The 11,293-nt window shown below is 39.4% G+C and overlaps 1 protein-coding gene across 1 annotated transcript; it reads left to right on the forward strand.

Moving 5' to 3' along the window:
* Positions 1 to 1,972: 1,972 nt before the first annotated feature.
* Positions 1,973 to 4,652, forward strand: LOC141812673 (monooxygenase 1-like). The gene is made up of 4 exons (XM_074700689.1): positions 1,973 to 2,017; positions 2,884 to 3,052; positions 3,629 to 3,857; positions 3,931 to 4,652. The coding sequence occupies exons 2-4, from the start codon at positions 2,930 to 2,932 to the stop codon at positions 4,464 to 4,466; spliced, it is 888 nt and encodes a 295-aa protein (XP_074556790.1). The 5' UTR covers positions 1,973 to 2,017; positions 2,884 to 2,929; the 3' UTR covers positions 4,467 to 4,652.
* The last annotated feature ends 6,641 nt before the right edge of the window (positions 4,653 to 11,293 follow it).

The following is an 11,293-nucleotide window of genomic DNA, read 5'->3' on the forward strand; positions in this document are numbered from 1 at the left end:
GTTGTAGGTTTCTCAGAGGTCGAGATAGTTTTGAAGGGAGTTTGTTCCTAGAATGTGGCATGCCAAAAGATGTAAAGGAGTTTAATTGTTGAATTATAGCTACGATAGCCTTCTATTTCAATATCACCTGAGGAAGACCAAATGGACGAGCGTGCAAAGTATTTGTCTCATTAATTGTAGTGAGAACAAAGGGAGTGTAACTAAAGGGTGAAGATGAGAATAGGTAGGATGAAGGAAGCCTGTTGATTAGATGGCCAGAAGTTATGAATAGCTCCTTCCTGAAAGCTTTTAGGAAGAGAGACAAATAGAAGCATAGTTCTAGCAGTTTTAACTAGGTTCTATGTTTGTGTTGGTTCATGCTTTAAATATAATAGGACATGAAAATTGAGCTAGAGTATCTTGTTTTAACAAGTTCTAAGACACTACATGAGTACTTTGTCAAAAAAGATTTTAATAAGAGTGGAAAACTAAGTGCAACTACTTATACAGAAGTTTGAAGAACTTCTAGAAATGTGATTTAAGAAGAGAAACTCATGCATAGTGAAAAGAGCAAGTTCATAAAAAAATAAAATATATCATTGGAATTTACCTTTTGTTGTTTCTTCATATGGAACCTATACATCACAATTGGTATTATCAAAAGGAGTTGAAGAATTAGAGTTACTTTTACTAAATGACAAAGCAATCATTTTTTAAAATTGGCAATTTTGACAGTTATATTCACTACAAAGTACAAACTATAGAACCAAGAGAATTATTGAACATAAGTTTATTTAGAAGTGAATTAGAAGTATGACTAAATGTTGATGTCAGAAAGTGGATTGAACATTGATGCCATAGTTGAAGTGAAGATCCAGTTAAGGCTGAAAGGAATGCCAGCAACTTCAAACATGCATCCAGCTTTATGGCGAATCCAAACAATCTTCTTCCTCTTTTGTTCCTGTACTTGACAACCAAAAGAAGAAAAGACAGATTCAAATACATGATACTCATTAGATATTGTTAAATGTGGTCTATAGAAATATCACCAATATGACACATGAGGAGAGAAGTACCACATATCATCTTTGCCGATTTAGAAGAGATGAGGAGTATTAAAAAATTTTAAAATAGAAGTATAAAAGCTATGTAGTTAGAGACTCTGAGCCAATCAACCAGGATGATTGGATGTCTGTTTTGAAAGAAAGCACAGATGAGATAGAGGTAGTGTTACTCTGATGAAGCACAGCTTGATTTGTGATGGCTTCAACCTCAACATTTGTGTATGTCGAGGGAGAAGCACTTTTAGCTTGTTTATTTGAAACCACTGTAACTTGGAAATATCTACTACCAATCACACTTCCATTGAGGCATGAAATTTGGTGTGTCCAAGCTTGTGACAACATGTGCACTTATTCGTAACTAGTCAATTGCTGATCAATCAATTTTCTAATTTGATTTACAGGGAGAATGATATTCTTTAGTTTGCTTGTTATGTGATTAGTTGTTGAAGACTGCTAAACTTTGTCCCATGTCTTGAATGGTAGTCCCTTTTTTTGGTCTTAGAAAAACAGGTCTTGATTTCTTTAGTTTTCAGTTCATTAAGGTGATAGATAAGAAGTGTGATTTCTCAATAAATTATCTTGGTGATGAATAGAGGCATGTATAGATTCAAGTTGAGGGTCATAAGCAATTGAAGTAGTTTCTCAAATTTATGGTACTTGTATAATATGGATTTTTCATTAGAGTTGTGGGAGGAGGCTCTATCTGCTAGATCTTGTCATTCTTATAGACAATTTTATGAGGATAATCCAATCTATTTTCAATCAATCCAATCTACTAATTTGTTTAGTCTTCTCTACTTGGTTTTGTTAGTGTGCTTTCATTTTGAATTGTTCTCCTTGCTTTACTTGGTCATACACTTTGAATTGTTCTACTTGGTTCATATGCTGTTAATAAAGACTTCTTTTTTCTCAATAATTTACAGGATAAGGGATGTTTGGCTTGAGAGTAACAAAACAGTAGTAACTTCGTGCAGGTAATGTTATAAACCACTTGATCGATGATCTTCATTTCTTGAACAAAGCTGAGGTTTATAAATCTTCATTGGGCTATTAAATAAGACACATGGGGGTCATCACCAAAAAAACAAGTGGAGAACAGTTCAAATCATCATACTGTCTCATCAGCAACTGTTGTTCAATGCATTACAAAAGTTTCAGTTTGCATATGAAATTTTCCATTCACATATTTTGAACAGGTTTATAGTTATCTAAGCATTTGACAACACTGCAAATCTTTTGTATTGAGTTTTCGTAACCATCATCGATTCTGTTAATGCATGTAAGCAGACAGTCAGGAAACATCTTGCTTTTACATATTCTTCTATGCAAGGAAAGAAATGAACCGAAGCAAACATTTAGTTGTGTGTTTTTAGTAGAATGGACTACCATGCTCTCAATATAGGCAAGGAGAGTTTGAGCAAAAAGATCATACAGTAGCAAACAAAGAACACGTGGGAGATCTGGTAAACGAGAAGGTAATTATATCTTCATGATTCTAAGGAACCCTAATATACAAATAAATCACAAGTATTCACAAGAATTATAAAATATTTTAATTCCTAATAAATATTATCTGTTGCTCCAATCTAATGGATACTTCATAGTTAAATTCAAATATACATCATGAAGGCATTAATGTAGAAAAATTTAGAAAAGATGTGTGTATGAATAAGCAAACTATGGTCATTCCAACTTCAATACAGCTTTATATGTGTGGTGTGCATGTGCCTTTTCAGGCTTACCTTCCCTTTAAAAAGGCTCTCTGAGATAATTCACTGTTTCTATCAGCTCCTGTTCTTTTGTCCTTCATAATGAATGCGGTGGTCTACTTGAATTATAGGGAAGTAGAACTACGTTGCTTGAGAAGGAGTGACCTGATTGAAACAATGGCTAGCAAACTACCTTCAGAGTCCATTCGTTTTGGCTGTAAAGTTGTGGCAGTTAAATTAGACCATACCACTTCCTTACCTGTTCTTTTTACCAAGGATGGAAAGATCATAAAAGCAAAGGTAATATTGCCCAAAGTCAAATCTGTTTTCTTAATCCTACTTCATGAATACACATTCTTAGATAGCAAAGGTGAAAATCTCAATCCTTGTTTGCAAATTTTTTAACTTACATACACTTTTTTGTATTTCAAAAGCAGTGCTAATTAATTCACAATTGAATCTTCATTAGGTTTGAATTAGTAAAAATTCAACCAAAACCTGCCAAAAATAAAAGAAAAATGAAGAGAGGCCTCATTAAATTCATTCATTATTAATTTGGATGAGCTATATAGATGGCACTTTTAAATATGTTCATTTACATATTTTCTTTTTAATCATGTAATTTAAGATTATTAAATGCCTTCGTCTAGAAGTGGGACTGATATTAAGAACCAATCACTAGAACTTAGACTGGTGAAGTTTTTTTTTTTCCTTTTTTTTTCATTCTTCTACTTCTACTTCTAGTTCTACTAACATCGCTATGAAGAACAACTAGCCAAATCATTGATCAGTTAAGCTATTGCAATCAATTAATGCAACTCATGCTTGTCATGGGAAGACTGCTAAAGTATACATGTTTGGATTATGCCTGTGAAGGTTTTAATTGGATGTGATGGATCAGATTCAATTATAGCAAAGTCATTACAACTGAAGGACCCAAAGCTCTTCCCTATTGCTGTTGTGCGAGGTTTCACAAGCTATCAATATCCCCATAGCTTTGGCACTCATTTTCTCCGAGTAAGGTGCAAAAGTATAACATTCGGAAGGATACCAATCAATGATAAGCTAGTCCACTGGTTCATAGGGTTGGCAAATCCAGCTGGAGGTAAGCTAACTAAACTGACGTAAATTTATTGATTATCATTCTGAGTACTGACTAGTGTGTAAATTCAAATCAGATCATCTTTCTCAAAAGGATCTCAATTACATCAAAAAGATTGCACTTGACTCTGTACGAGAACTTCCTAGTGAGACCAGTGAGATAGTGAAGCACTGTGACCTTGATTCATTGAGCATCCACTCTGTTTGGTATCGCCATCCATGGCACCTATGCACAGGTAGACTGTCAAATGGCACAATGGCGGTGGCAGGGGATGCGATGCATGTGATGGGGCCTTTCCTCGGACAAGGTGGATCTGCAGGCTTAGAAGATGCTATCGTCCTGGCTAGGTGTTTAACTCAAGCAATGCCATCAAGCCTGGAGAATTCAAGCAGTAACCATAGCAACTTACATAAGAGAATTGATGCGGCATATCGTAATTATATTAAGGAAAGAAGGCTGAGGGTGATTAGGCTGTCAACTCAATCATATCTTACAGGGTTGATTATAACAACTAAATCATGGATTGTGAGGGTGATCTGTGTTGCTCTTCTTATGGTCCTCTTTGGTAGCAACACCCTCAGCCACACAAGATTCAACTGTGGCCTTCTTTAGATAAGAGATCAACACATAAACATGTGATTTGTATCATCCACAGACAAGCTTCAACTGTTTTTAGTGAAATGAAAGGCCAAGGTCTATTATGCTCTATTATGTTCATCATGCTATTTGTTTGACTGCCACTGGCCAGTTTCGCAAAAGCCACAATAAAGTCTATTGTGTTTGTGAAGTTTTTCATCATGTTCATATTCTGTACACTACACAATAACATGCTTTTTTTGAATCTTTGACTACCATGAATTTGTTGATGATCTTTTGCCGGAGAGAGTTGAGTGGCCGAGTCGCCGAGTGGCCAAGATATCGAGTGGTGGAGTCTCCGAGCCGAGTGGCCGAGACACCAAGTGGCCGAGACGCCGAGTGGTCGACTACCGAGCTGAGTGGCCGAGATACCAAGTGGCCGAGACGTCGAGCCAAGTTGCTGGGCTGAGTGGGCGACTGGCGAGCCGAGTGGCCGAGTGTCGAGGTAAGTTGCTGGGCCGAGTGGGCGACTGTCGAGCCGAGCTGCCTAGCCGAGTTGCCGAAGTAGGTGGTCGAGTGCTAAGCCGAGACGAGTGGCCGAGTGTCGAGACAAGTTGCTGGGCCGAGTGGGCGACTGCCGAGCCGAGCTGCCTAGCTGAGTTGGCGAGATGCCGAGAGGTCGACTGCCGAGCCAAGTGGGCGAGATGCCGAGAGGTCGACTGCCGAACCGAGTGGGCAAGATGCTGAGAGGTCGACTGCCAAGCCGAGTGGGCAAGATGCCGAGCGAGCCAAGTGGCCGAGTGGCGAGATGGATGAGTTGCCGAGGCCTGCGTTCAACGCAGTTTCCTTAAAACAGATTCGTCCTCTCCGGCGGTGCTTAGAGGTAAAGACAGACGTTTGTTTCCCAGGATACAACGACAGAACTGGAGAAACGATTAAGCACAAATCGTTACCGGCGAACCGATTACACCCAAAAGCTATCAGTGGGGAAAGCAGAGGCAAAAGGAAGAGAGGGATCGAGAATGCTTTTTTGTGATCTCCCATCGCTTCTTCTTTTATAACCTTGCAGCATATTTTCCATTAATTGGAGATTAATGACTTGATTTGAAACGTCAGTAATAATACTCGGCTGTTTCAACGTCAAGTCATTAACTCGTCCATTACAAAAATGGAACGGGATGCAAAATGTTAGTTGATCCGCTTGGGCAAATTATGTCTTGACCGGTCCGACATTCGACGCGCGCAGGTCGTGCTCGCACACAAGTTGCCTTGCGGGCAGTGCAATTCGGGCCCTGGATTTGTATCCCCTACGCACCCACGCATGAGAGAGAGCCTCTCCCCTTGCATTTGTTTACAACAACAATGCTTATGATACAATATAAATCAATCAAGTTGCCCCTCAACTACCAATGTAGGACTAAACTCCTCCATATGAGAGTCTTCTCCTTCATTCCATTTCATTGTTTCCATTCATATTTCCAACAGAATTATCACACCACATTGGCTGATAATTTTCAATCTGAGGCCGGAGCTATAAGCTTAAACCTCCTTAAAATCCCAAGGATTTTATACCCTGGACTTTTGCTACAAAGTTCTCTGCTAAACTCTTAACAATACATTTGTTCATAAAATGATATTGATAAACAAAAATTAAATAGTTGTTCTTTAGAAATGGAATAATAGCATGGTAACCAAATATAATTATATATTAATTTGTAGTTTATAGAATAACATAAAAATAGTATTAGTATCTTATCCTCATTTTTATGTTTGTTTGAGGAATTGTGTGACAAGAAAAGACTTTAAAAGTTTGAAATATTCTATGACTAAAAACTTTCTTTATGAAGGTATCAATTTCAACCTGTATTGTAATAAATATTTTTAAAACCTTAAAAAGAAATAATTAAGCATGATTTACAGACAGTAAATAACTCTGTCATGGTTGATATTTCAAATCTATTTTAAAACCACATTTAAATTAATTATTTCACTAAAATTCATTGGGAGTAAAATAGTTCTAGCAAGTGTTTTTTTTTTAAATGTGCAATGAGATACGAGACTCGTGTTGGATTGGTGTGGAGACTAAAAAGGGATTGAATAATCATAAATTAAAAATTGACAATCTTAACTCGAGATTAAGGTTAGTTGCTCAACAAAAATAAAAACATAATAATAAGAATAAAAGCAAATGCTAACATGATAATTTTATATGGTTCATAATGATTGGGAAAGTCTTAAAAAACTGTTCCGGTAGATTCTTGCAGAATAAAAATTTTCCCGGAAACGATCTCAAGTTGCTCTCATAGTTGATCAAACGAAGTTTGATCGATTCGTTTAGATCATTGGGCTCTTGTGTTTGATTTACAGGATCCAAGATAAAAAGGATAATTTAACTTATGCGGAAACATTAAATTATACCTTTCTTTGGACGGTTGTGAGGGATAAAGTTCGTACCCGAAGACCTCTTGATCTTCTGCTGTATTCCTCTCCTCTTCTCGAACGTTGTGTGTGCAACGATCCTTCGAGAATTTCTCTACCAGAATTCTCCTCTCCGATGGTTAGCAAACTTCCTTCCTTCTCTTTGTCTGGACAAAAGAGAAGAGGAAAGGGGTTGGCTGCCAAGAGTCTCGGCCACCAAAGATTAGAGTTCTTCTCGTGCGTCTCAAACCCGTTGAGAGCCTCTTCTTTTATAGCTTAGCCATCCCATAAATATGGTATAATTTGAGCCATAAATATGGTATGATTGAATCGTAAATATGGTATGATTTAGATCAATCAATTCGGAGATTTTGGCAAGATTTTGGAAGTTTCCAATTCGAACCGAGGTGTTTAATCGATCAAACAATCGATTAAACATCGCTACTTTTTCCTCATTAACACTGGTAATCGATCAGGTGATCGATTACCAGGCTGGTAATCGATCAACTGATCGATTACCAGTCGATCTCCCACGAGGCTTGGTAATCGATCAGCTGATCAATTACCAAGGTGTGTAATCGATCAGCTGATCGATTACACAGCCTTGTATGAGTTCGAATGCCTGGTTTCTTCACTTGAGGATTTTCTTCCATTACCGATGGGTTTAAACACACAACTTAAGTCCATCAATAATAACTCATTCCACTAGAGAGTTATTATTGCACTACCGCACCAATCCCATATTATAATATGGGCTCCTTCTTACTATCAGTACATCAGTCTCCCTGTGTTTAAGATATCGTATGCCCGTCAATTAAATGAGTTACTGACAACTCAAATTTAATCAACTTCTAATCCAAAAGTAGTACCACTCAACCTTATTATCATGCGGACAAGGTCCACCTACAGGGTTTACATGATAATCTTTATGAGCTCCTCAAGGGGACATCATAAACCTAGATTATAGGACACAGTTTCCTTCTATAATCAACAACACACCATGTACATAATACTACTTCTCAACTCATCGGACCTTTTGATCTATCGATCTAAATTTCACCCTTTGATGAATTAAAGAAGTACATGTTGGTGCAATCGTGCCCCAAATGATTGGATTTTAATGTTTGGCTAAATCAGCTAAGTTAGGCAATGTGGTGTTATCTAATATGTGTGGTTTGAGTCCACAGGAAAGCCCAGGAGTGGAGACCTGACAATTGTGTGAAGTCCCGAGAGGTGCGACCTCTTGGCAAGGATGAAGTCCCGGAGGCGTGGCCTCTTGGCAAGGATGAAGTCCCGGAGGCGCGGCCTCTTGGCAAGGATGTCTTAGCACGATGAAGTCGAGGGAAATGTCTCAAGCTAGTGCAAGGAAGAACACGAGGCTTGTGGAAGACGTTTGAAGGCTTACATCAAGGCTAAGGAGTGAAGAGAAGCTGAAAAGGGAAGTTTTCAGCTGTGGCAGTCGACTGACCCTGCCAGTAGTTGATGTCTATTTTCCGCAAGCGCACGGATGTCGTCAAGTAATAATATCGATTCACAGGGATTTGTTTAATCACCGGACGTGCGTGATGTTTAGTTATCTAGACGAAATAATTCGATGAAACAAGTTAATTTGCTATGGAAGCTGACGACAAGTAGAGTTGGCTAGGTTTTGGAATTGGATTAATCTCGAGATAATAGTTTCCCCTCTTCAATGATCAATCAGAAGATAAGCCTTCCCTCTCTGTTAACCTTTACTGACGTTTTGACGGATATCCCATGTCTATCCTATGCTCAATTGAGGGCCCCTTTCAGGATCTTCCTCAGTTGTACTTACCTAAGGCAATTCTACCTTCATTGGCATTCGAGCGTAGGTGATCATAATCAGCTAAGAGGACCTGTCACGTGACCTCCGCAAACCTTCCTAGTCTTACTGCCAATTCAGTGTACAATTGGATTAGACAAATTCCATTCAGTACAGGGATTGTTTATTCAGGATATCTCTTAGGACTGAACTCCCTCTTTCGTGGCAAGTAACACAGGTGACCATAATCAGCTAAGGACCCTGTCACATGAATCCCGCAAGCCTACCTAGACAATCTTGTAACTACTTCTCGAAGGGACAATCCTAGATGGTATTCAGAGTTTCGGAAATAGGGTTCACCATTACGTACATCCCCTAACTTCCTAAGATAAAACGAGATAATTCACTGAAACCACGTCATTAACACGGATTCAATTAACGAGAGAGAAGGCAAATCATCAATCAAAATCAATCATCAAAAAGGGTACTCCCATATCTCGAGATGAAACAAACTACTCCATAAACAAAAATTCACAGCAAGACATGACAATCCAAATTAAGCATCCAACCATCCAATACAAGAGGTTACCAATCCAAATCTCAAATGCCAACGTTGCTGATGCGTCCAGATGATTCTCTCCAAAGTGTTCCTCCTTCCAAACCCTATTCCAGCCGCCAGGATCCCCCCTTCATTTTCTTTCGCAGCCCTTTTATAGCTTACGCGATTTTAAACACGCCCGTGTCATTCAACACGGTCTGGGCGTGCTAAACTCTGAGCAGAAAACAAGCGCAGCTTCAACTCTGAAAAGGCTGGCCGTCGACACGGCCGTGCTAAACAGCACGGCCTGGGCGTGTCAATCTCTGGGCGTCACACAGCATCACTCTGGACAGCTCCACAGCAAACAACACGGCCGTGGTGTTCACCACGGCCTGGGCGTGTTGAGCTCTGGGCAAGCAAGTCTGACCAGCTCCACTTAGTCGGCACGGCCATGCTGTTTACCTGACAAGACAAAACACCACACAAAGAAATGTATCCAAGGAAAACAGAATAATTAAAGAGGCAAAAGCATAAACCGCCAAATAGAGTGCAATATCCTATGTTATGCTCATGAAATGTGGCCAAATCAATGCTAAATAATGCTGATGAACGCACATGTTCTCAATGCATCAGTAGTCGACTGGGGATGATCCGGAGCACACACAGACAAGTACAGAAAAATCAGTCGAGTTGACAGTCAATTGGAGCAGTCGACTGGCCATGGTGCAGTCGACTGATATACTGCCGTTGGGGTGACAACTGGCGAATTAAATGCATATTTAATTCCCGTTGAAGCCCATCAGTCGACTGGCCTTAGGAGCAGTCGACTGGGGCACTGAATTTCATAAAAAGAGCAGTCAACGTCGCAAAGACCAAGAATTCAATTCTTTCATCTCTTTTATTGCTCTTTGAGATCTGTAAAAGCTTTCTCTTCCTCTCATACTTCATTAGAGATATTGTAGGAGGAAGACATCGCATTGTGAGGGTTTCTCCGCCTTCGAAGGGTGATTCGAAAAGGAGAGTTTTCTCATAGTGGAAGATCGTGTGGTGTGTGTGTGGATCCTTGGATTAGTCACCTCGTAGAGGTGGATACCAAGTAAAATCGAACGGGTTAGCGATTGTGATCTTTTTATTTCTTGTTTATTTTGCTTCCGCTAACACTTTTGCAGAGAAAAGTCAAAAATCGCTATTCACCCCCCTCTAGCGAACGCACCGATCCTAACAAGTGGTATCAGAGCCGGTTCGTTTCGGAAGATCAAACGTTCAACCGAAATACAAATGGCGTTTCAAGAGGGATACAGCACCGCACGACCACCGTACTTCGACGGCAACGATTTCGCGTATTGGAAAGGTAGAATGGAATATTATCTTATGAACGATATTGAAAATTGGTTTAGCATTGTAGATGGCTTCGAAAAACCAATGGATGATACTGGAAAACCTCTACCTACAACAAGTTGGACAAAGGAAATATGCAAAAAGGCACAAGCCAATGCGAAGGCCACAACAACCTTGCAATGCGGATTATCCAAAGATCAACTGAGTAAGGTTGGACCTTTCAATTCGGCCAAGGAACTCTGGGAGAAACTGATTGAGCTCAACGAGGGCTCAAGTGAATCTAGAAGAGCAAAGAAGGATCTTCTAGTTGGACAACTCCAACACTTCACCATGAGGCAAAATGAGACCGTGAGTCAAATGCATGGACGATTCAAAGAAATTGTAAACGGTCTACATGTGATAGGTGAGAAATTGGACAACCGGGACTTAGTAAGGTACGTGCTCCAAGCCTTCCCCCGAACTACTTTATGGGCATCAATGGTCGATGCTTATAAAGTATTGAGGGATCTTTCAATTGTTAAATTAGATGAATTATTTTGTGAATTCGAACTTCATGAACAAGTTAACTTGTCTTCAAAGGAGAAAGGTATTGCTTTGTTTGTTCCGATAGTGATGAGGAGATGCTCCCCAAGCAAGTTGCACACTATGTGAAAAAGATGATGGAAAAATCAAGAAGGTTCACACAAAGAAATATGAAAAAGTTGTTCACCCCACCTTCTCAAGGTAACAGTCAAAGTTCGAATTTTAACCCTAACGTAACCTGTTTTGAGTGCAACAAAAAGGGGCACA

Source organism: Curcuma longa, chromosome 19 (assembly GCF_044706935.1).
Source record: "Curcuma longa cultivar G26 ecotype Majalengka, Jawa Barat chromosome 19, ITB_CL_G26_1.1, whole genome shotgun sequence".
NCBI lineage: Eukaryota > Viridiplantae > Streptophyta > Magnoliopsida > Zingiberales > Zingiberaceae > Curcuma > Curcuma longa.

Bases quoted from the DNA above. Each gene is read 5' to 3' on its own strand.
- LOC141812673 (XM_074700689.1), top strand. From the start codon at position 2,930: ATGGCTAGCAAACTACCTTCAGAGTCCATTCGTTTTGGCTGTAAAGTT. The intron at 3,053-3,628 runs GTAATATTGCCC...ATGCCTGTGAAG, and splicing joins GAAAGATCATAAAAGCAAAG to GTTTTAATTGGATGTGATGG. The intron at 3,858-3,930 runs GTAAGCTAACTA...AATTCAAATCAG, and splicing joins GTTGGCAAATCCAGCTGGAG to ATCATCTTTCTCAAAAGGAT.